This window comes from Lagopus leucura, unplaced genomic scaffold (genome assembly GCF_019238085.1).
Source record: "Lagopus leucura isolate 7727_CA_CO unplaced genomic scaffold, USGS_WTPT01 Super-Scaffold_100001, whole genome shotgun sequence".
In the NCBI taxonomy this organism is placed as follows: domain Eukaryota; kingdom Metazoa; phylum Chordata; class Aves; order Galliformes; family Phasianidae; genus Lagopus; species Lagopus leucura.
This window is the reverse complement of record NW_024962262.1, coordinates 9,073,254-9,099,355: the sequence shown is the minus strand read 5'-3', so window position 1 is coordinate 9,099,355 and position 26,102 is coordinate 9,073,254. Positions and strand designations below refer to the sequence as shown.

General features: G+C 39.2%; 1 protein-coding gene across 1 annotated transcript in view; it reads left to right on the top strand.

Annotated features, from left to right (window-relative positions):
• Positions 1-26,102, top strand: part of TRPC4 (transient receptor potential cation channel subfamily C member 4) — a 143,691-nt gene that overhangs the window by 30,785 nt on the left and 86,804 nt on the right. The window contains exon 2 of the mRNA XM_042868153.1: positions 20,813-21,217. Within this exon, the coding sequence (XP_042724087.1) occupies positions 20,840-21,217 (378 nt within the window). The 5' untranslated portion in view covers positions 20,813-20,839. The remainder of the gene's footprint in view (positions 1-20,812; positions 21,218-26,102) is intronic.

The window sequence follows — 26,102 nt, the reverse complement described above, 5'->3', positions numbered from 1 at the left end:
GAGGTAATGAGTTCAGCAGCTTTTGTGGTTTCTAGATGGTAGAGTTGGTTCTGACCTGCAAATGAACATAAGAAATTGCAAATCCCTAAATTACTGTTCCTAGGTAACTTTTCTGGAGATGTCTTAAGCATAAAATACTTTCGCATTGTCGGACCGTCTGGAGCAATATTTCACTACCACGTTTGATTTGCAGAATTTCCAAAGAATGTTTAAAAAGTCAAATGAATCTTCTAATATGTTCAGCACATTGTACATTTCCACCTCTATGTTGTTCTATTGTCTATAATGTTTCTATGATCTTAAAACAGCTGCAGAGGTTTGCAGAGGTTTGTTTTCAATCAAGAAGGAGCAAAAAGTAGATGTAGGTAAAGACAAATCGCTCTTGACATATTCTAGAGGTCATTCTGGACAGAATGTAATGAATTTGATTTTAAAAGTGTGCATTGCTATCCAAAATAGAATTACTTGCTCTTCAACATCTTCATCAACAACATAGATGATGGCATCGAGTGCACCCTCAGCAAGTTTGTGGATGGCACCAAGCTGAGCGGTGCTGTTGATACATTGGAGGGAAGAGAAGCTGTCCAGAAGAACCTGGACAGACTGGAGAAGTGGGCCCATGAAAACCTAATGAGGTTCAACAAGGCCAAGTGCAGGGTGCTGCACTTTGGTCGGGGCAATCTCAGGTATTTATACAAACTGGGTGAAGATCTCCTTGAGAGCAGCCCTGCAGAGAAGGACTTGGGGGTCCTGGTGGCTGAGAACCTGGACATGAGCCAGCAGTGTGCACTTGCAGCCCAGAAGACCAACTGTATTCTGGGCTGCCTTAAAAAAGGTGTGGCTAGCAGAGAGAGGGAGGTGATTGTCCCCCTCTACTTGGCTCTTGTGAGTTGGACCAGAGGAGGGCCACTAAGATGATCAGAGGGCTGGAACACCTCTCCTATGAATAAAGGTTGAGGGAACTGGGCTTGTTTAGCTTTAAGAGAAGGCTCTTGGGAGATCTCATTGTGGCCTTGCAGTACTTGAAGGGAGCATATAAACAGGAGTGGGAATGGCTGTTTACAAGGATGGATAATGATAGGACAAGGGGAAATGGGATTAAACTGAGACAGGGGAGGTTTAGGTTAGATTTTAGGAGGAAGTTTTTTACACAGAGGATGGTGACACACTGGAACAGGTTGCCCAAGGAGGTTGTGGATGCCCCATGCCTGGAGGTATTCAAGGGCAGGCTGGATGTGGCTCTGGGCAGCCTGGTCTGGTGGTTGGCAACCCTGCACATAGCAGGGGGATTGAAACTTGATGATCATTGTGGTTCTTTTCAACCCAGGCCATTCTATGATTCTATGATTCTATACTTTTCTTTGTTTAACCAATATATTCTGCTTACTTTATCAGTAGTTCATGGTGTGTAGTACTAGACCGTCCTGAATGCAGAACCAAAGACTTGACTCTTCCATCCAAGTGCCTATCTTTAGCATCACACTCAATTGCTTTCTCTAGTCTAGTCAGTTTTATTTCTGTTCTTCGTTGGTGCTTTTCAGAAAGAACATTGAAAAATATGGCCCTTTAGAACAGCACTTTCATTAGGAGAGAAGAGTTTAAAACATCTCAGAATGTTTCCTTCATCTTTGGAAATGCTGCCATTTTGAGAACCCATTCTGAAGGGTTTCTGAAAAGTTTTACTAAACGCTGAGTAAAAAATCAATTCATGCAATACAGGGCAATCCTATCATCTAAGTAAATGAATACTTCTGTCCTCACATCAAGTGTTTTTTAAAAAAGTATACTACTAAGTTTATGAGCCCCCAGAACCTGTGAAAATAACTGTAATGCTCTCATGTATCAGTGAGGTAGAGGGAACTTTCTTATCTATTTAATGATCAGAGCAATTTACGTCAGTGCTTTAGTTTCAATTCTGCAAATAATAGATGCAGATACTGTAGCTACATCTAGATCAATCTGTTACTATATCATCCCTTTAAGTGAATGTCCTTATTTTTTTCCTGCCAAGCTTCGTTTGACATTGCAGCATGTGAAATACATTTCTTTGCAATGACCAAAAGCCAGAGCATGCACTCCAAGCCCATGCTTAGCAAATCCCAACTGCTACCCCTCAGCTCACAGGACCAGAATCACAGAATCACAGAATGGCCAGGGTTGGAAGGGACCTCAAGGATCATGAATCTCCAACCCCCCTGCCACAGGCAGGGCCACCAACCTCCATGTTTATTGCTAAACCAGGCTGCCCAGGGCCCCATCCAACCTGGCCTTGAACACCTCCAAGGACGGGGCATCCACAACCTCTCTGGGCAGCCTGTTCCAGTACCTCACCACTCTCTGGGTGAAGAATTTCCCCCTGATGTCCAAATTTCCCCCTGATGACCAGGACAGTATTCATCTTAAGTAAGTTCCATGAAATACAGTTCTCAGTGCCTTCTGTGTCAATCAAGATATCTGTTCCTAATGCATTGCTTGTGGTGAGGGGCCCAAAACCAAACATAGTAGCAGGGCTCAGTCTTAGTCTTAGGATGATTGCCTCCCTGCTCCTGCTAACTATACTATTTATGATAGAAGCCAGGATACCATTGGCATTCTTGGCTACCTGGGCACACTGCTGCCCCATGTTCAAACAGCTATCGACTGACACCCTCAGATCCTTTTCCTCCACTCAGCCTTCCAGCCACTCTGCCCCAAGCCTGTAGTGCTTGGTCTTGTTAAGCCTCATACAGTTGGCCTCAACCCATTAATCCAGCCTAGGGCCTTCCTACCCTCAGGCAGATCAGTGCTTCCTCCCAGTGTAGTGTCATCTGCCAACTTACTAAGGGTGCACTCAATCCCCTTGTCCAGATCATCAACAAACATATTAAACAGGGTACGCCCCAATTCTGACCCCTGGGGAATAGCATTAGTGGCCAGTTGCCAGCCTGATTTATCTCCATGTCACCATACTCTGGGCCCAGCCATCCAGCCAGTTTTTTACACAGTGAAGAATGTGCCTGTCCAAGCCCCGAGCTTCCAGCTTATCAAGGAGAATACTGTGGGAGACAGTATCAAAGGCTTTGCTGAAGTCTAGGCAGACTAATTCCACAGCCTTTCCCTTACCCATTCAGTGGGTTGCTTGATCATAGGAGGTGAGTTTTGTCAAACAGGACCCCTCTTTCATGAACCTGCATTGGCTAGATCCAACCCCCTAGTCTCATCAAGTGAGATTGGACTTGCAAAGAAGACGTAGAGCTGCTCACAGGCCAATCCAGCTCTTCACTTCTACCTTCTCACCTAACACAAAATGAAGTTTGAAAGATAGGCTGCTAACAGTTTTCTCAGGACAGTTGGCTTTATTTCCTTATACTTACTATTTTTAGTTCACTCTGTTATTTTTTGTTTTCACTGGGGGAGAGGTGTGGATGAACCAAGAAGTTAATTGAAAAATTATGAAGGTAAAGATAAGGTTAAAAACTCTTGCTTCATGATACTACTGAAGATGGTTTATGCTGTCACCTCTGAAAATATAACAGCAACAAATCATGAATGTACTAAAAACCACTGTTCATTGTTCAATAGCAAAAGACACACATATAGCCAGCATATTGGGATGACCTGCTGGAGGGGAGCTCTGCAGAAAGGGACCTGGGTGTCCTGGTGGATGACAGGTTGGCCATGAGCCAGCAGTGTGCCCTTGTGGCCAAAAAGGCCAATGGCTTACTGGGGTGCATTAAAAAGAGCGTGTCCAGCAGGTCGAGGGAGGTAATCCTCCCCCTCTACTCTGCCCTGGTAAGACCTCATCTGGAGTACTACGTCCAGTTCTGGGCTCCCCAGTACAAAAAAGACAGGGATCTCTTGGAAAGAGTCCAGCGGAGGGCCACGAAGATGGTGAAGGGCCTGGAGCATCTCTCCTATGAGGAAAGGCTGAGTGAACTGGGTCTGTTCAGCCTTGAGAAAAGAAGACTGAGAGGGGACCTGATCCAGGTCTATAAATATCTAAGGTGTGGGGGGCAGAATGGCAAGGCCAGACTGTTTTCAGTGGTGAGTGGAGACAGGACAAGGGGAAACGGCTGGAAACTGCAGCATAGGAAGTTCCGCACAAACATGCGCAAGAACTTCTTTACAGTGAGGTGATGGAGCACTGGAACAGGCTGCCCAGGGAGGTGGTGGAGTCTCCTTCTCTGGAGATGTTCAAGACCTGCCTGGATGCCTACCTGTGCGACCTACTGTAGGGAACCTGCTTTGGCAGGGGGGTTGGACTCGATGATCTCTGGAGGTCCCTTCCAACCCCTACAATTCTGTGATTCTGTGATTCTGTGATCCCAAGTCTTTGTAGTTAATTGATGGCGTACATGAAAATAGCTAGGTGGAATTGTTGTCAATAAGCAGGCAGTTGACAACATGTACTTAAGTAGGTCGTTATGATTATAAATAGAAGTAATAGGTTGAAAGTTAGCAAAGTAAAATATCAGCTTAATATCTCAGAAGCCTTTTTAATACTGAACTGTGTTGGGCTGTGAAACTTTTCCCTCTGGTGTTGAAATACTTGCATATGTATTCATCATTTATATTCTGCGGTGTTTTGCCCTTCTAATATAGTACGAAAACCATGTATCTATGAAAATTATTGGGAAATCTTGCTACCTCTGAGATAAACCTGTCAGTGTATAACTCTAACAGGGCAAATACTGAACCGAGTATCATAGATCGGGAGCACCAGATGGCAGCCCAGAAGGACTCTGACGTCTGCTCAAATGTGGTGTAACAAGGTACCAAACTGTGGGATGATGACACCCTGTTGCCTGATAGCACTTCGTGTCAAGGCAAAAACTTTACTTGCCCGCAAAGTGCCTGCAACAGCTTTGTATGTGCCAAAAGATAACTGCTAATGTATCATCTCTTACTTTCTCAGATACAGATTTAACAGAAGGCATTCTTGACTTCATTATCAGCAGCAAAAAGTACATGGTAAACTCCAGCTCATACGGTGAGGTGCAAGTACCCATCCATGCCAATATGTTACTGTCTTCTTTGAAGACAATCTTTGCTGGCCTTCTAACATCAGCAAGAAAAGACATGTTGCTTTCCAGCCCTTTGACCTACTGTATGGCTTTTTATAGACTACACTGGCAGGGAGCACTTTGGCAGTAGCACCTTTGTCATTGCAACCGTTTGTTGTGCATCATGTGTATTCCTTCTTCCTCAGTGAATTTCTGAACTCAGTGCATTCCTTGGCTGTTCTTAGTGAGTAACACTGCAGAGTGTACCTGCTGAGAAAGTACTGCCTGTCATGACTTTTTCTGGCTTCATTTCAGGGACCTCTTCTTTCCCTACTCACATTTTATATCTGACTGCTATTAATTTTAGATAATAAAGCAGCCATGTGGTAAATCTTTGAACTACTGATATGACACTCAGGTATGTCACCAGCAGCACTGATTCTTGGGCAGCATGCTAGAAAAATGCCTTGTCTGTCATTCCAGAGGGCATGGGTCCCCAGTGGTCTTGTTTCATGCTTGTTAGTCCTTTGTGAACATCTCTGACACCCTAATGTACCATCCTATGACTCCAGACAACACTATTCAGGCAAGTGAGTTCTGCTCAGAAGGGGGGATTCAGCTCCAGACCTACACAGGATCTATATACAGGTGTCTGTAAGCGTGACAGTGTAGCCTGGAGAGTGTTGCAGCTAACTAATACGAGTAGAATCACTTTGTAAATGCTGCTGTTTGCACTGAGTGAAGCTGTGAAGTGGCCTAAAGATAGGTGTCTAATGCCATCTGAGATGGCATCCTATCTGCCTTACACCTATAGCCAAAGAAGCATATACTTATTTATACTTATTTCAGCCAGTCTCCAGAGGTTTCTCAGGCATGTAAGATATCCTAAAGATCATCAGATTCTTTGTTTAGCAAAATTAACGCCATCCTGGCTATCTTCTGACAACATAGGTTATTTAGGGACTTACCTCAAATGCTAGTGTCTACATATAGACAGTTAACACAGGTGTCTTAACCCTGAGCTGAATCCCACCCACAGTTTTACTCTCCAAAAAGGAGTCAAAGGACACAAGATTGCCAGAAGGAACTTGCCAGTAAATGGTTGTCAAATATATGCAGCACTTTGACATAGCTCTCATCCAAACAGTTGGTTGTTTCTCAGAAATAAATGAGTATACTTTTAGAGTCCCCTGACATGAGCTGTGATTCTCAGCTCTGTGTCATTTGTGATATTCAGATGGACACATTCTGTTGTTTGATCCACTGCCCATTTTGTGTGTACGTGTGTTACAATTTCACTTCTGTCCCAGTCCTGCCAGCTAAGCCACTGCTAAAAGTGGTGAACATTTTCTTCTCCTACTGATCTCCACAATTTGCAGAATCAAGCTACCCTCGTTCATTCAAACAGAATAACTGTGTCTGACAAGAGTTTTATTACCAGCTGCCTTTTCTACCTTGGGGTTGACCTTATGTTTTCAGACAATTAGTTTGATTAAGTTCTTCCTGACATGCCACTGTGCGATAAGCAGTGGAACTATCCTGCACAGGAGACATCCAAATTATACTGCCTTTAAATTGTCTAAGCAACTGAGTGTGATTATTTTAGAAAGACTGTGACTTCTGAAAAGCACAGCTGATGGGCTTTTTTCCGTGAGAATGGTTAAAACCTCTCCCAGCATTTCCTCCCTCAGCCAGAGTCGACTAAGCACTAAAGCAGAGAACAAAGCAGTGTCAGATTTATTTTCCCCTTTGTTCTAAGTAGTGAGTTTAGCAGAAAGTGTGCTCCATGAACATGCTCCTTCTATGGCTCCTGTAACTCCTTCTAGAACTCTACGAAGTTCTGCAACTTCATATAACTCCTTCTACAAAGGAGTGACCAGACTGGTAGACAAGGGAAAGGCCATTGATGTAGTCTACCTAGACTTCAGCGAAGCCTTTGACATGGTCTCACAGTATTCTTCTGGGGAAACTGGCTTCTCGTGGCCTGGACAGGTATACTCTTCTTTGAGTAAGGAACTGGCTGCAGGGCCCACACCCAATGGGTAGTGGTTAATGGAGCTAAGTCCAGCTGGCAATCTGTTACAAGTGGTGTCCGCCAGGGGTCGGTACTGGAGCCCATCTTGTTTAATATCTTTATTGATGACCTAGATGAGGGGATTGAGTGCACCCTCAGTAAGTTTGCAGATGACACCAAGTTGGGAAGTGGTGTTGATCTGCCTAAGGGTAGGGAGGCCCTTCAGAAGGATCCTGTTGCCGGGTCTTGCAGTTTGGCCACAATAACCCCATGCAGCTTGGGATGAATGGCTGGATGACTGTGAAGAGGAAAGGGACCTGGCGGTATTGGCTGATACTTGGCTGAACATGAGCAGACAGTGTGCCCAGATGGCCAAGAGAGCCAACGGCATCCTGGCCTGCATTAGAAATAGTGTGGCCAGCAGGAGCAGGGAGGTGATCATCCCCCTGTACTCAGCTCTGGAGAGGCCGCACTTTGAGTACTTGTTCAGTTTTGGACCCCTTGCTACAAAAAAGACATTGAGGCCCTGGAGCGTGTCCAGAGAAGGGCAATGAAGCTGATGAGGGGTCTGGAGCACAAGTCTTATGAGGAGCAGCTGAGGGACCTGGGATTGTTCAGTCTGGAGAAGAGGAGGCTCAAAGGACACCTTATTGCACTCTACAACTTCCTGAAGGGAGGTTGTGGTGAAGAGGGATTTGGCCTCTTCTCCCAGGCAACGAGCAGGACACGGGGCAATGGCCGCAAGTTGTACCAGAGGAGGTTTAGTTTAGACATAAGGAAGAACTTTTTCTCTCAGAGTGGTCAGGCACTGGAATGGCTGCCCAGGGAGGTGGTGGAGTCGCCGTCCCTGGCAGTGTTCAAGAGGTGTCTGGATGAAGAGCTACAAGATATGGTTTAGAGGCTTGTGGTAGCAATGGTAATGGGAGGGTGGTTGGACTAGATGATCTTGCAGGTTGTTTCCAACCTTGCGACTCTATGATTCTATTATTCTATGCTATCCTCAGCATCTGATGGCCTTACGTTTTTTTTCCTACAATAAAACAATATTACTTTGAATTTTTTTATTCTTAATCCTTCCCAAAAATAATCATCTTTTCATTCACCAGCCTTCACTTTAAATTGGCTGCTTTTAAGATAATTGCCCACTTTTTCCCACAGAGCCCTGGTAAAACATATAAACTGTTTTTATAGTGGATGATGACAGGTTAAAAATGATCATTTCTCAAGGGCTATTGCACATCTGGAACTGTAGCTCTCAACGGAAAAAAAAAAAAAAAAAAAAAAGGTCATTATATAATTTTAGATTTCCTCAAATAGAGAACACCATTGTTGGTTAGAACATCAGTGCACTAACCCATTTCATCACTGTTCAGTGTTCAGCATAGTTGGCCACGTGTACCGTGTGGGGAAGCACAGGAGGGACTGATGGAGATCCCTGCAGAGAACACCAGGAGGCAGTTTGGTGATAGGGAAGTGATGGCTGGAGTGCATGTTGCTGAGATAAAATGTGCTAGCCGTGCTTTCAGGGAAGATGTTACTGTCAAGTCAGAGTAATGTGTTCTTTATTTAGTTAATGCACCCTGTGGGCATGGAATTTATAAGACAGACGTTAATTTTTCAGCATTTCTTTGCAGTTTCATTTGTGCTTTCCTCTTCTCTCTGAATACCTATCCTGGATACTTGTTTTTCTTTCATCAAGTCCAGACATGTCCTCTCTAATCAACTTCTTGGACAATTTTCTCTATGTCTTTCCTTATCTCTTTTGCAAGTTTTCCTGGCAACTAAAATTCATCTTACTTGGATCTTCTGCTTTACACTGGAACCTGAAATCAACTTACTTTCTGTTGATCTTCCTGAGTTCCAAAATCTGGGTAAACTCTTTGAGATGTGTTATGACTTTATTTTACAATTTTCTGAAAGTCTGCATTGACTGGAATGAAACCTGAAGAATTTTAAAATAATTTTTAAATGTCTTGATATGAATTGTGTTGGCCTGTGTTTTGAAACTGTGTTTATTATTCATAGTATTGGCCTGATCTTATATTATCATGGCAATTTAATAACTGAGAAGATGAAACAAAAAAACACTATAGATTGCATCTTAGCATATATTACTTTTACATTACTTTTTTTTTACTGCACCGAACTGTTATTTTCATATTAGTAATATTCCTTTGTTCCTTGTCTACAGGAATAAGTTTATTTATTACAGAAGTTCAGTACCAAAATAGCATTATTTCAATTTCTCCTTATTTCCTGAAGTCAGAGATAAAGCTGAATTCCTTCCTAAGTGGAAAATGACAATTCAGGTGATCTATCTATTTCTGTTAAAGATAACTTTAATTCCTCCTTTAAAATGAATCTCAGAGTGACTCAGAAACTCAGTAAGAGATATTATTGTTTATAAAAACGCATCATGCAGTTGGGAAGTTAGAAAAGTTATTCTATAAGCAGATGTTTGAACAAGAAAAACTGTCCACAAGAAATTTTAGACTGGAAATTAGATTTCTAAACAGGTGTATTCCGCAGTAATATTTTAATAGAAGCATGGAGTTGAGAAACTAACTGCTTTCAAGATAAAGCATGACAATGTTGTAGTAGAAGCACATAGCAGTATTTCTAAAAGCCTTTTTGGATTCACCAGTAGTTTTGCCTTTGGTTTATGTGGCTTATGCTCAGCTTCATGTACCATTTCATTTTTAGAAGAAAACTATATTATTTCTAAATGGAAACTACATCACAAGCAATTCTTTTTGAAATAAATCCCTACATTCAGTAGGTAACTGTACAGTGGTAGCATGCATTAGACTACAGAGAATATGGGATACACTTTCAGAGAGATGATTATGTATCTGCACTTTAAGGTCATCTTGGAATGGAATGCCAATTGGAATGGAGGTGTTCAAGAAATGTTTAGACGTACTAAGGGTAGGTCATCACTTCTGCTATGAGCATTCGTATTTAGAAGGGAATTAGAATTAGGAATAGGTTTCCTGTAAAGTGAACTCTTCCTGAACTCAGATCACCCCAGATCCTGGAGTTAGATTATTACTTTACATGATGTACAATACTGGCAGGCACCTACATATCCCTTGAAACACGAGATATCCCTCATCAAGGTAGGAACATGTCTTCTATCATTCATCTTCCTTTGGTTTTGACCAAATACCATGTCAGATTTGAAATTTCTTCCTTACAAAATGAACTTTCTGAGCATCTTTGGTTCAGAAACTTCTTAACATTCACATCTTCAGGCTTAGATTCAAACTGATTTAACTGAATGTCTGTAGCAGAACTCTCATTGTCTTTCTCCAGTAATTTTAGAAGGACTCCAAGATATATACGTTTCATCTTAACAACTCTAGAAAGATGTCTAAATTTAGGTAGAGTGGGTCTAGGTGCAGCAGCACTTAATGTAGTTAATATCTACATTATTTATTCCTTACAGTTGCTAGTATGAGATAGATTCACTTTATTGACTTGGGAGACTGTAAACACTATAAACTTCTCTTTTTGATGACTGATCACTGTTTTGCCTCACTGACAAAAATGACAAAACGGAAGAAAAGATTTTATAAATCAAAGAACAAAGTAGTTTCTCAGTAAAGGAAAATGATGACAGGTATATTTAGAACAAACTTTTCAAGAATAAAGTTCATGTGGTTCACAGGGAGCACTTGACATTCATAACTACAAGAGGTCTTAGAGTCAAAGACTTGCTAACAGATCCAGAGAACTATGTGATGCATGAAAGTAAAGAGAAAACTCACTAAAAATAAAGCACTGGATTGGGAACTGATTAATGCAAGGGAAAGAAAAAAAATATCTTTTATTTATACACATCACAACAGAATTAAATACTTGCTTCATGAGGTTTCTTTTGTTTTCCTCCTGAGGTCAGTTATTTCACTAGTGCAGGAAGGAAAGTACAGTTTAGACTAACCTACCAAGAACAAAATACAAACATAGGACTTATAGAAGAAAAAAAAGGTCCTGTGGCTTGAATTTTAATTTCGTGGCTTTTTTTTTTTTTTTTTTTTTTTTTTTTTCATAAACTGAGACAGCCAAGGAGAACATGGGTTATCAGCTAATGGAAGGCGATGACTGTGATACAGCTTTGAACAAAGTAACTGCTGTTCTAGAACTCTACCAAGCAAATTATCTAAGCATGAGATAGGAAAATATTTAAGGAATTGTCTGTGAAGGCATGGAAGTGTGTCTTGAAGTAATGCATACACGTCAATTTACTAAGAGAAGGTGGTATTGCAAAGAAATAATACAAACTTGAAAGGAGACTGAAAATTCAATTTGATAGCTTACTTGTAGACATGTATTACCCTTTGAATGCCCAGGGTATTTGGGGTCTGACACAAGAGCTGGCAAGAATGTATGTCCTTCCAGGGAAGTGGTTGTGCACAACACCTTGAGGCATTTAAGGTAATGTAAATGGATGAGAAATTGGCTAACGATAGAACTAAATTTGTGCAGCCTGGCAAAATGAAGTCTAAGAGAGAGACGGTTTTCTCTCCAAATATTCTGAAGAAAGGATAATCCTGAAAGCAATCTTCAACATCTGAACTTGATTTAGGATTGAGATCATCAGAGAAATAAAGTTCTGTTCCCCATTGCTCACAGGAACAGCAGAGGAGAAGCTGGGTCAAGCCTAGGGATCCCAGTTACTACTAACAGGAAATCTGATTTGCTCTTAAAAAAAAAAAGTTGTCTGTGGGAGCTGCGTGCAATAAAGAGGCTGGACTTGGTAACTTCAGGGAGGTGATTGTCCCTCTCTACTCGGCTCTTGTGAGGCCCCATCTGGAGTACTGTGTCCAGGTGTGGAGCCCTCAGTACAAGAAAGACATTGAGATTTTGGAAAGGGTCCAGAGGAGGGCGACTAAGATGATCAGGGGGCTGGAGCACCTCCCCTATGAGGACAGGCTGAGGGAGTTGGGCTTGTTCAGCCTGGAGAAGAGAAGGCTGCGGGGTGACCTCATTGCAGCCTATCAATACCTGAAGGGAACCTACACCCAGGAGGGGAGTAAACTGTTCAGAAGGGCTGATAACAGCAGGACTAGGGGAAATGGTTTTAAGTTGAAGGAGGGAAGATTTAGGTTGGATGTTAGGGGGAAGTTCTTTACTAGGAGAGTGGTTAGGCCCTGGAACGGGCTCCCCAGGGAGGTTGTGGATGCCCCGTCCTTGGACGTGTTTAAGGCCAGGTTGGATGGGGTCCTGGGCAACCTGATCTGAATGTGTATGTTTGGTGGCCCTGCTAGGCAGGGGGGTTGGAACTACATGATCCTTGGGGTCCCTTCCAACCCGGGTGATTCTGTGATTCTGTGAACTCAGGTTCTTCTATTTAAGGCTTCCCAGGATGAGGAAGCAGTGCTGATTTTTTCTTGATTGCGTGATGTTCATATGAGATATTTGTGCTAATCTTTACATCTGTGGCTCTACTACAACAACTCCTTGACAGCTAAAATAATGTTTCAAAGAGTTCCTGGTAACCAAGTTTCATTTTACTGAGATATTTATAGCACTCCCTGTTCTTTTATCTGATTACTGTGCCAAACAAGTATTCCCGTATTGAGAATTACAATTGCAGCTCTAAGATGGGCTAGTTTGTGTTTTGATAAACTTGTCCCCTTTTGGTTCTAGGTGCAGGAACCATACCACAGATGCTTTTAAATGAAGTTGCCTACTCCCTCATCCCAAGGATAAATCTGAATTATTGCTGATAAGCTAGATAATTGGAAAGCTGTCCTAAATGAGCACATAATTAATCCTCTGTTGATTGGAAATCGTGACAGGACATATTTTCCACAGAGAAAAATTGTTACATCAATTATTGATTTCCTATTTCCATCTCTGTCAAATATAATTTTCCCATGAATATCATACTGGAATTATTATGTGTTTGGGAGAGGAGTCATTGTTTAAGATAAAGGGCTTTACATAGTACCTAAGTGTGTGTTTGGTAGCTATATTTGTTGTTAGCATTTTTAGATAATCTGCTTTTAAAAGCTTTGTGTTATAATACGGTGACTAAAAATCTTCTGAATTTTTAATCCAAGAAAGAAAATATAAGTTTCTTAAAAGGTGCTCAATGTATTCTGTCAGTTCTCAAGTTTAGGTAATTACTGCTTGATAGAAGATCTGTAGAGCAGTATATTAGATGTGCCTATATGAGGTAGGGTATCCACATGAAAACTGTTTTCACCACTTAATTATGAGAATTGTCTCACTGTTATTCTCCATGTTTTAACTTCTATTCTCATTTAGCAGGAGACTTTTACTCCTGAATTGTGATGATTAAGGGGCTGGAACATCTTTCTGGTGAGAGGAGGCTTATAGAGTTGGGCCTGTTCAGTCTGGAGAAGAGAAGACTGACAGGAGATCTCATTAATGCGTACAAGTATTTTGAGGGGGGAAATCCATCCACAGAATGGGTATATGCTGTTTTCTGTGAGGCCTAGCAACAGGATAAGAGTCAGTGGGCTTAAACTGAAACATAGGAAGCTCCATCTCCATATGAGAAAAAAACTTTCACTGTGAGAGTGACAAAGCAGTGGAACAGGCTGCTCAGAGAGGTTGTGGAGTCTCCTACTCTGGAGATGTTCAGAACTCATCTGAATGCAATCTGGGGTAAAATGCTGTAGGTGACTTTGCTTGGACTAGATGATCCCAGGTGGTTTCTTCCAACCTCAACCATTCTGTGATTCTGTGATTTGTGCATCTGCATAAGTCATAATTGCTCCATGCAGACAAATTTCTGAAAAGGAATGTTCCCTTGGATTCAAGCAGCCTTGTGTAATACCTCATCACAGTATTCATTAGGGCTTGTTCTGTGCTATACATTTAAAAGTCCTGAGTGACATGAACCTGTCATTTTATGACTTCTGGTAAATAAAATTTGACAGAATAGTGGTTTTCTATTTTATTCTTTGAAGTCTTTACAGCTACAAGGCCAGAAGGGTTAGTTGCCACATGATGATATAAGTTCTTGAGAAATAAATTATGACTAGTTTTGTCAGACTTTTGTCCAGATAGTGGTTTTGCTTTGGTGTTTTAACTAGTTAGCTGATCAAATTATAAATTTGATTCATTTCAATCAAATTCCTTTATCGGAGCTTATAGCCAATGGAGGATAGTCTTTCCTAGAGTTGTGTAATAACATTTTTTGGAATCTGTTTTGATTGTGGAACATTGCCTGCTATTAAACATAATTGATTTGCTTTGATCTCAGTTTGATTTTGATTCATCATTATAATTCTTTCTGCATGAACTAGTGTGATATTATTAGTAGCTGAACTTAGGTGATGTTTTTCCAATTTTATTTTTTAATGAAGTCTTTTAGTTAAATACATTAAAATGCACTGCCTCACATGCCTCTGAATAAGCAGAGGGCAAAACCATTAAAGGCCTGAATGGACACAGGCCAAAAAATTCTGAAGACTGACTAGTTTCCCATAACTAGTCTTCATTTCTTGCCTCCTTGCAAAGTACAAATACCACTCTGACAGCAATAGCCAGTAATGAAATGTTTATGGGAATGCATGTATTTGTACACAGATCTCTTTGCAACCAGTGTGCTATCAGTCCTAACCAATAGAAAGTGTCACTACTTAGTATAGCATAGCTTGTACATTTGAAAAAGGACCCTCATTGGAGTGTGTTTATTAGGATTTCTTTACTAGATGTATTTGGGCAGTCTTCCCACAGCCTCCCATTTCTAGCCAAACTTTATTGTGCCTGGAACTTCTTCATGCAAAGCATGGGAAGATGTACATCTGTGCATAAATGCATCCTGAAGCACAGAAACATCACTGACACTTGCAGCGTAACTCCCTCAAGCAGTGCTTCAGAAAAAGCCCTGTCCTGTCTTTCCCAAGCTATTCTGCCTCCCTTTTTCTTAAGTCAACTTTTACAGTCAGAGCATTTCTGCCAAGCTATCTCATTTTTCTCAGCAGAAATTGTGTACTTGTTTTTTCTCCCATGCTTTAAAGAGTTGCATTAACATTGCATGTCCTTTCCCTAAGCAGGAGACAGTCCCCTTCCTGTATCTTCTGGGAAATGTTGACTGCACTTGTAAGAACTTTACAGGATCACACTCATAGACCACAAGGCCAGCACTACTGTTTGGAATGCTGGAAGAAGGTCTTCTGTGTAGCCAGATGACATTGAAGTCCTTTCTCTTAAAAATTATTTTGTGTAATTCCTTAAATTTACCCAGGAGAATAACCCCAGCCAAATAGACAGGGAGGTCAGCTTAAATGGATGGTACAGCCACTGATTAAGATCACTATATTACTGCCTTCTCTGTCCTCCCATCAAACTGGCTGCCTACAACATGTAGGCTGTGTTGCCATCATCCATGCTCCATCATTTCAAAAAGCAAGTTTGTGTCAGTCCATTGAAAACAGTCCTCTCTTCTATGCTCTGTTTCAATATTCCCCTCTGAGCACAAACAAATAGTTCAGGATTCATGCTTAATTCCTTATTTTCCTGAGGATCTTTGCATACTATTGCCAAGTGTGGTGTTCGGCTTTTTTTTTTTTGTTTGTCCACTTGGTTGGTTAGTCTGTTTTTGTTCAAGGAATATCTATTTCTAGTTTGAATAAAACTGGAAAGATGAACAAATATATTATGTACTAGAATGATACTAATGTCTAATAGTATTTGTGTGTTTGTGGTGTTCTTCTCTTGTATCATGAGATCAGTACTTAATGAAATTATCTTGTTTTAGCTGTGAAGAAATGAGTTCTTGAATGCTTTTGTCTTTAACACAGGTTTGCAATAGCAAGTGCCTGGTCCCAAATCATCCTACTCCGACACAATCCTTTACTCTGTACATCTCATTTCTAATACCACTTTTTTTCAGAAGCCGCATAATCCAGTCTCCTGGTATTTCTCAAGCTGATGACAGTTTTAACCTTAAATGTCACTGTTACAAGAGGAACCTGTCGTTCTCCACTGAAATCTGGTGTGATGTCATTTCTAGAAGATGAAAGTTTTCTCTTATTTGGTGTGGCCTAAGCAAACATACAGAGCATCGTTTCTCTATACATGAAGCATTATTCTTTAAAACCAAAATATTGCTATGAAATAGCAATAATACAGTGAAATGCAACATTCATCACATTCCATGTCAGCATTATATTCTCCTGGGACTCAATATTTAAAGCTTCTAATGTAAGAAGCTGGAAGAGTTTCATCTGTCATATATCTTATCTATTGTGGCTCTGGAAATTAAGAACAACTTCTAGCTGATGTCCTGTTTTGCTGATTGTGAACTCAGAAGATATTTAAGCAGAAAACAAGACAGCTTGCTTCTCAGCATCCACTGACAGCTCTATAATGTGTCATGTTCTCTGCTTTACTGTAACTCAGTTACAGGGTACTTTAGGACAGAGAACAAATAAAAGATTTTACTCTATTCCAAATCAATCAACAGCCTCAAAGAGAATGTACACCGTGTTATGCTTTTTAGTTTATCTCCTGCATGCATGAACTTCATGTTAAAGTCCAAATTACTGCATCTGCTATTGTTAGCTTTCAGGTCTGAAGCTGATTACAGAGCTAATAATGACAAATGACTTTCAGGAGAGGACCCTGTATATAGTATTGTCAGATCTAAGAATTGTATAATAAATAGTGCTGGGAGACATGCATGGGCAGTGGATCTCCATTAGCTGTGCCTGACATTGTTACAGCAGCCCTTGAAATGGTCTTGGCTCCAGATAATTAACGTCTTCCCGCACAATTTCCAGGCACAATGTTGGAGTTAGCATGGACCACAATTTATTTCCAGTAGATAGTTTTCATTCATCTATCCTATTTTTGGCGTGAGACTTTAACAGTATGGGCACAGCTCATCCAGCTGACCTCAGTACTAGAAGCATGCTTAATTTACTTGTCTAAACATTCACTTACACACAGTATTTGGACTAACACTGGGATCAGAAATCAACGGTTTATCTGCATTTCTTTTGTTCCTGTTCAAAACTGACAGTCTGCATTGATAACTGAAATTGAAGGAACTTCATACTTCTTTTGGATTGAGGCTTTCAAGAGCTGGAATTTTGTTTTAAAAAATTCCCTTTAAACATCATCTTTACTGTGTATCAGATAGGACTTTGTATCAGATTAAAGTTAGTCTGTCCCAGATCTATTTTGGGAAGAAAATTTCATGCTTTCATTAATATAACAAATGTCAGAATCTCTCCTTTGCCTTGAAAAGTACATATAAAGTAGTTTCAGGAGACGACAGACAAATCCTTGAGTTACTCACTTGTCTGAACTGAAGGCTACAGAGGCTTCTCAGAAGCCTCTATAGTTACTTCTTAGGAAGTTTCACATCTTGTTTCAAATATTGGTTTGTAGCAAGTAAAAATAAAATAATTGATAAAGACTGACTTCACATCAATTTTTCATTAAAGTATTATGCAGGGAGCACTATATAGTGTGGGCATGCCCATGCTTAAGTGGGTACATCTACTATAAGTTATCTCAGTCAATATCCTATCTTCCAATATCAGTAGCTATTTCACGTTTTTTCCTTTAATGTTGGCTTTCTGAGAGAGGAAAGGATGCTAGAAAATCTAGTAAATCACTTATTATCAGGTCCACCTGGTAAAGTATTTAAATAATTCTCCTTTTCAAGAGACTATTCTGAGCCTCAAGCTATTTCCTATTCTGAGTCTGTGAATATTTTCTCATACATTGTTTTTCTGATGGAAATAACAGCAAAGTGCTGAAAAAATGGCTCTGTTGCTGAGACTAATCATTATTTATAATTACCAGTGCATATGAAATTCTTAGCTTTTGGAATTTCAGCATGCCCTTTGACAGTGGTTCCTTACATCAATGGCCAACCAAATTTATTTGTAGTAGGGGATAACACAAAAGTGCCTTAGTGGTGTTTTTGTTTTTTGTTTTTGCTTTTAGTTAGAAGGAATAAAGTAGAATTGAAAATTTTACTTTTAAAAATAAAGATGTTTAAAAATGTGTCAAAAAGGATTTTAAACTCAATTGCCTGAGTCATCAGCTTAAAAAGGAAATTAAGAATAACTAGAAGACTACAAAGAAGAGAGAAGCAGGAAATGGCTTGAATACGAGAGTCAGTATGTTTGTCATTTTTCTTTTTATTTATGATTGCCTAGAATCATAGAATCACAAGGTTGGAGAGAACCTACAAGATCATTTAGTCCAACCGTCCCCCAATTACCATTGCTACCAAATCACTAGCTTACAGCTAAACTTTTTACCAGCACTGAGCTGCAATATTTTGTAGATTTAATATTCTATTTTTGAAAAATTCCTCTAAATTGTTAAAGTATATATATAATTGTTAAAATATATCTTAAAATGTACATTAGAAAACATTAGCATACTGTGTGGCCAAAGTAATGGGATGAAAGCCATTGAATAGTTTTTAATAAAAATGAATAAAATGTTAATCAATATTTTTATTAATGTTTGTTGTATTATTCCTACAGCTAGCTTGGTAATGAATATAATAATTGAAACTACTGCTAAAAAATAATGAAGATAAATTTTTGAAAGTATGTGATGGTGTTTTGTTTTGTCTAGTTGTGGGAAAGCTAGGCTCAGTATTTTAATTTGGAGAAATATGCACTTTGAAAACAAATTTATTTTCAGCCATGACATAACTATCTAGTAAAGATTATTTTGAAATGAATACTTTTTTTTTTCTTTTTTTTAATGGAGTGATACTTTTTTTCTAGCATAAGTCATAATTCTAAGATATTTAATATCTGGGTTTTCATTTATGCACCACAATTTCAAAATATTCTTGGCATGTTTTACAAATAGTTATTCAGGTATTCTGAAAACATAGTATCATATAAAAACTTTGTATGAATGGTCCTTGAAGAGAGAGTATCATCTCTGCACAGCTTGAAGTTATTAGGTTTTACCTATCTACATGAGACCTAAGTCATCCTGAAGAAGCAGCTGTAGCCAGGTGATATGCCCTTCAGCATTCAGCAAGAGATCTCCATAGCTGTAATGAGAATGTAGCAACCTAACTTTAATGTAGGAATCTATATATGAATATGTACATTTAGGTTTATTTATTTGGAACTGATTGCACACATTCTTGTTTTCTTCTTGAGCCTGAGAAACAAGAGAGTGAATTGCAAACTGGTAAAATGCAGTATACTAAAAATAAGAATGTGTTCTCTCTGCTCCAGGGGCACAAAAATGTGCAACAGGTAAGTATTTTATTTATAGTGACTGCAACAGAACATAATCCACCAGCTGTGCACTCTCTAGTAGCCTATGGTGCAGACTGATAACACCGTGGAGGAAGAACTGGGAAACATTTTGTTTGCAAAGTGCAATTGCTGAGTTTCTATATATATGGATCTAGATGCAATTTTTTCCTAGTATATCTCCTTTGCTGCCACCTCCCTGCCTCATGCTCTGTTGATCTGCTCCAGAAAACAAAGAAAAAACTTATTAATGTCCTTTGTATTTACCTCTCCTTGCACTGCATAAAAAGACTGGAATAGATGAATCACTGCTTCTCATGCCATCTTATGAAATTTTTAATCAATCAAAACCTCACGAAATAAAACAAACATTATGTCTTTTTCAGTGTTGGAAAAAAAATGGAGGAAGAGACATTGTGTTAATCAAACTTTTGTTGTCAGTGGAGAAAATGACAAGAAGCTACATTTCTTTGACTAACTGTTTAGCCTTTTATGTATGCATACCCTGTTCTTTTAAGTCACTTTTTTTTTGAAGGAACTTCTTTTGAAAAAGTTCTTGCTCAGTAAATACAGAGTAAAAGCAAAGTCATTAAAGTCTTTACCAGCTGCAAGACTTTAGAGTTGTTTCATAGTTGCAGTGTTTCAGTATTTGAGTACAGAATTGAATAGTGCGTTATCAAAACCATGATCTTTATCTACCAGCCCTTGTGATTTCATCTTATATAGATTTTGTTTTTCCTTTCAGGCTCTGGATTCTAATTTATATGTTTGTAAGTGCTGTCTTGAAAAGCATTTTGTATGAATGTTTTTCTTAATAGTATGTGAGATTGAATCAAAATCTTAGTAGTAAAGCACACTACTGAACTGTGCTGAGTCTATATATTTCAGATAAGGCAGAAGAGACTAATTTATGCTTCTAGGGTATTTGAAGAGCACTTGGCAGAGCTAACAGCTTACAGCTATTCCAACCCTAATGTAGTCTTCCCAACCTAAAGAAACAGGTAAAAAGATCTGTATTCAGTGGACCACACACAGTTACCAGAGTTGGATATCAGAGACCTTTGTACAGAAGTCTGAAGAGGGAAAGACCCATGCCATGCTGGAGTGCAGGCAGAATAACAGGTGTAAGTCAGACAAAGCTAGGTATCTTTAGAAGGGCAAAGGAATAGGTTTCAAAGTGGCATACTTGCTACTACTGTCAAGCTCAAAAAAATGTTGCCTTACAGTTCTGGGAAACAGCACCTGCTCGTGAGGAAACTCTCAAACTTCAGCAAAGATGAGATAGAAGAACTTAGTGAAGGAATGTGGCCGCACATCTGATGCAAGCTATGTCACCTCATTCTTGCCACAAGTTTAAGAAATATATATGGTGTGCTGACATCATACTTTGAGTGAGAAGTATGAACAAGATGGTTACATGTCTTCTTTTCTGCATTTGTTGGTGATTTCACAGGTTATTTTGATAGAAGACATTTACTTTTTTCAACATCACTTTGAGTTTTATATAGTTATATACTTAAAATATTAATTTGGTGCGTTGTACCACAAAATACACTATTGATTTAATCTTTCTTTTGATGTTTCAGAGATGAAGTATTAGAATGGCATAAAATATGGCCCAGTTCTACTACAAAAGAAGTGTCAATGCTCCCTACAGAGATCGTATCCCTCTTCGTATTGTACGAGCAGAATCTGAACTGTCCCATTCAGAGAAAGCCTATCTGAATGCTGTGGAGAAAGGAGATTATGCTACTGTGAAGAAAGCATTGGAAGAAGCAGAAATTTATTTCAAGATCAATATTAACTGCATTGATCCCCTGGGAAGAACTGCGCTCCTTATTGCAATTGAAAATGAGAACCTTGAGCTCATTGAGCTGCTCTTAAGTTTTAATGTATATGTGGGAGATGCTCTTTTGCACGCCATAAGGAAGGAGGTGGTTGGTGCTGTGGAACTGCTGCTAAACCACAAGAAGCCCAGTGGGGAGAAACAGGTATGTATTGGATTTGCTCTTGGTGTCTAGTCTGATCTGATCAAAAGAGGAGAATCATGCAAAGAGCATAAGCAAGAAGAAAAAGCCGAACATCATCCTAGAGCATAAATATTTCAGATTGGAAAATCAATGGTTGTGATGCTGTATTCATTTGTGTTTAGACATCTCTGTCAATCAGTCACATCTGCATATGTCCACAAGGCTTATGGGCTTAATACAGTTGTCGTGAGATTTGGCATCTAACAAGTAAGAATAAAAATATTTTTCATCACCCATTACCCCAGACTTAAGAATATGTTCCACTTACAGCTGAGTGAAGTGTTAACTACTATTTCTATGAAGCTGGGGTGGGGCTCACATTTAGCTTATCACTCTCAAAACTCCCTTTTGGAATACTTGTTTAACTTTGCACTAAATTAGACAAATAGTGTTCATTCAGCCACTTGTAAAGTCTCAACAAAAGCAAAAAGAAATGAACGGATGTGAAGCAATGACTTCCAGTCAGTAAGAAGGAATTGCCAGGGAATGTCTGATTTCCACCTTGTTCAAGCACTCTACCATTTCACTGTTTATATTACTCTTGCAGATATTTATAGGAAATTGCCTGTCATACTATCTCTAGGTACCTGGGAAAACAGACTGACTCCCACCTCGCTACAGCCTCCTTTCGGGTAGCTGAAGAGAGCAATAAGGTCTCCACTAAGCCACCTCCAGATTAAACCTCCAGGGAAAGAGCAGGCTTCCCTGCAGGAAGGGTCTGCTCAGCCCTCTGTTCCCTTCAGAAGGAGGTCTCCTAAGAATCACCCTTCTTTTGTTCTTGGCAGAGGTAGTATTAAGGTGTGCAACTGACTGATTTGGCCTTAAACTCACATCACCATCCTCATTTGCCTGTCCCTCAGATTCCAGAGCCTCGTATCTATTGTGTAAGGGCACCTGGGAAGACCAAGTAGGCTATGAGGGGATTTGCTTGTCATCCCAAGCAGGGACCTTTTTTCATTCCTCCCTATTTCATAGGGCCCCTCTTTTTTGCCTTATTACAAGAAGGAATGAGAAGTGCTGCTACTTATGTAGTGTCCCCTCTAGTGCCTTTGTTGTAGGAATGGTAGCTTGTGGCTCCACCAGTCTATCTCCCTTATATACTCCCTTAATTTTTCCACCTCCTCTTTCAGATCTGCCACCACACTGTACAGGTCACATGATACACAGGTGATTCCTCTGCTACCCTTTGATAGCACTGATAGGTTCAGGCAGAATTCTTAATTTCATTGAAGGTTTTAATCCCTCCATGTGGTGGTCACCATTTCTTCCAGCTCAGCAAGACACACTGAGAGCCAGGACCCAACTAATTTTAATTCCAGCACTATCTTCAGTAGTCTTGTGTCCTGTCTTGTCACGTACATACTAAAAAATACAAACTCCTTCTCCTCCCTTTGCATGGATCTGAAACATCTTGAGAAGATGTTGCTCATGCATGTCTTGTTCATCCTTCCCATTTTAGGAAAGTAGTGGAGACAGGATGACATAACCCATACATTCTGATACTTTCAAGACTACTTCAGGAAAGAAAGACTTATAAAAAGTTACAATACTGTATTCTGTTTTCATCTATTTCATTTTTTTAAAATATATTGTAGGTATTGTATGAATGCATTTCAGTGAATAATATGATGGAATGATTAGAACCCTTTCGGATAATGCTTACAATATACTTTAATTACAGTATTATGTACTTGCTACAGGTAGAACTGCAGATGATAGGTAAAAGTATAATTTTTGCTCACAAAATAACATGAATTCTAACCCTTTTTTTTTTTTTTTGTTATGGGAAGAAAGAAATATAGTAGCTCTTTGTACAAATGTGTGTGTCTGCCTTGTCTTCTAGACAGAAAAAGCGACAACAGATTTATGTCAGAGAAGGGGAAGGGAACTAAACTTACTTTGTGTTTGGCTCATTTTATTATTTCTCAGCTGAAAGTACAGATAAGAATACAACATATAAGACCTTCTCAGCGTGATGTACCAGGAGCCAGAAGGCACAATGCAAGGCCCAGTGCCAAGTCAGTTAAATCACCTGTCTCCATTCTTCAGCCTCTGTAATAGGAGCTGCCATTTGCACAGTGAAGTTAATCTCACTTAGTGGTAGACATTCAGAATTGTTTCAACTCTAATCTAGCTGCCTGAGCTACAGTTACCAATGGAGAAAAGTGGAGATATTGGGAGAGGAATTCATGCTGCCTTTTGCAGTTACTTGTCTTAAGATGCATAAGGCTCTTTATATGAATGTATGGAACAGCCTGCCCAGGGCTTTGGGCACAGCACCAAGCCTGACAAAGATCAGGAAGCATTTGGACAACGCTCTCAGACACAAGATTTGAATTTTGGGTGGTCTGTGTGGAGCCAAGAGTTGAGCTCAGTGATCCCTGTGGGTCCCTTCCAACTCAGTATATTCTGTGATTTTATATCTTTGGGTATGTGTCACAGCTTCTGCAATGGAAATGCTAGTGGTATTGCTAGATGGTATGAAAAGCAGTGTTTCTTCTCTTCTTTAGTTTGCTTGTGAGATAATGGTGTTAACATCCTCCTCACATTTCATCTGTCTATTTTACAAATGCTAACACTCTTTTCACGATATATTTGCTGAGGGTCTGCTGATTACTATAAAGCATGAAGAATAATCATGGATCATTTGAACAGTGACATCTCCATTTGTGTCTGCACAAGGCTAGGAAAGCTCGTTACAAATGCAGATGCTACATGCAAGCTAGTGCTTGCAAAAAAAAGTGTCCTTTCAAAAAGCTGTGATTATTTGCATGTTCAGGCTGTTGTTTGCATTGAGGACCCCAACAATCACTAAGCTTCTACATGTGACATAAATGTAGATAATCAGATTGGCTCATTTTTAGAACAGGGAACGATGAGGTGAATGTAAGTGTAGGTTACATTTCTTCAGTAAGTATTTTGCTGTAGTGAAGCAGATAGAACTGCATATTAAGCATAATCAAAAGTAGCATGCTGGTTGAAAATTCATTGCAACGAGCTAGAGATATAAAATCTGATTGTTTAGAATTATATGCTAAAACTTATATTCTCGGTCTGTGGACAGAAAGCTACATTTTCCTCACAGGATCAAGTTCCTTTTGAAATTTTATTTCAAACTACAGCTTGACTTTCTTTGATTACTTTTGTTATTTGTAAATATTTGCCATTATGTTTAGATGATGATTCAGTTTCAGACTCTGTGTTTTAATAACATGATATCTTTGTCTGTTTGGTTTTCTTCTTCTTTGTGTAAAGTTGGTCATGTGTGGTAAAATCTTGGCCCTTGAAGTTAGTCAGAGTTTTGCCATTAAGTCACTGTGGTCAAGATTTTACTCTCTTGTTGGTTTTTTTTGTTGTTGTTGGTTTTTTTTGTTTCTTTTTTTCTTGAAGAGAAGTTATTTGCAGAGGAGGGAGATCAATAACAAATAAGAAAAATATGTGTGCTAAATATTGCCAACTTGAAGAAGTTTAGATTCCCAAATATTTTATTGGTGATGAGTATTCAAGTGTATATATATATTAAAAGCATTCAAGTGTATATATATATATATATATATAATTCATAATTTACAGCTAAATGAATTAGCTCTATTTTTTTTATATATTCTTGAGATAATGTTTTATATATAAGGAATAGCTAATTACAGCTTCATCTTCATCAAATAATCTGGTAATATTTTAAATTAAAGGATTTCTAAGCATAGAATTTAATGCATAGTTCAAGAGCTCACAGGCCACATCAGAAAGCCAGAAAAAAATTTAGTTTCTGCCAACAGAAAGGTACAGCTCTTCAAGACAATTGAAATGTCTTCGGAAAGAAGTAATTTTCCTTCAAAATTTGGTGCTTTAAAACATTTAAATATTTAAAAGGAAAAGGAGAAAAAGAGTGAAAAGGTGTTAACTCAAACCAAGAATCAATGCATTTAATTAAAATAATACTTTTGTTCTGCATTTTTAAAATTTTATCCAAAGAATATTTTCAGAATCAAGAAGGACCACTTATTCTTCCTCTTTAATGTTATCCCCCTCAAAAAAACATTCAGTCAGATCCTGTTTAAGTTGAATCTAAACTCCCCAGTGTACTTACACCTCAGCTGTTGGGCTCCACCATATGTAGTGTGCTTTGGATCTCAAAGACTTGTACAAGAGTTACAGTAGTTTTAAGTTGATTATCAGTACATGGATACATTTGGTGCCATCTGGTGACTACAGATGAAGAACATATATTTAACAGCTTAGAATTGTATTTGATTATTTCTTTCAAAAACCTCCTCAGTGAAGTTTTTGTGCTATACGTTAGTATTACTAAGGAAATGGTTATTCGTCACTTGCATTATATTTTCAAATTTTTTTAGCTGCAGCAGCTGCTACAGCACATGTAGAGGAAAATAACACAAGGTGAACAAGTTGAGGAAAACTTACCCAAGTACTTTTAAATTATCAGTTTTTCAAAGCCATATGTCCTGAATTATCTGCCAAGACACTTGTTGCTTATGCTGATGGACAGTTGAATGCCAACTTAAGAGGGGAAAAAAATCACTGTTCCTTAAAATTTAGAATCTGCTGGAAATATTTTTATCTTATTAAACCTTATAAGCATACAGTGTTTACAGAGGGGATTTAGGTTAGATATCATAAAAAACTGGAAGACAGTACGTGTATTCAAACTACAGTATGCTTTGCTGCTTAACAAACCCAGGCATCATTCTCTATCTGGATGACTGTTTGCCTAGACATGCATGTATATTCAGGGAAGAGGGGAGCTGTCTCCTGAGGATGCTACAAAGAGCGTAAGTGCAGTTGAAATCTTATTTATTCAACCTGAATCTGTGTAGCATCCTTATTG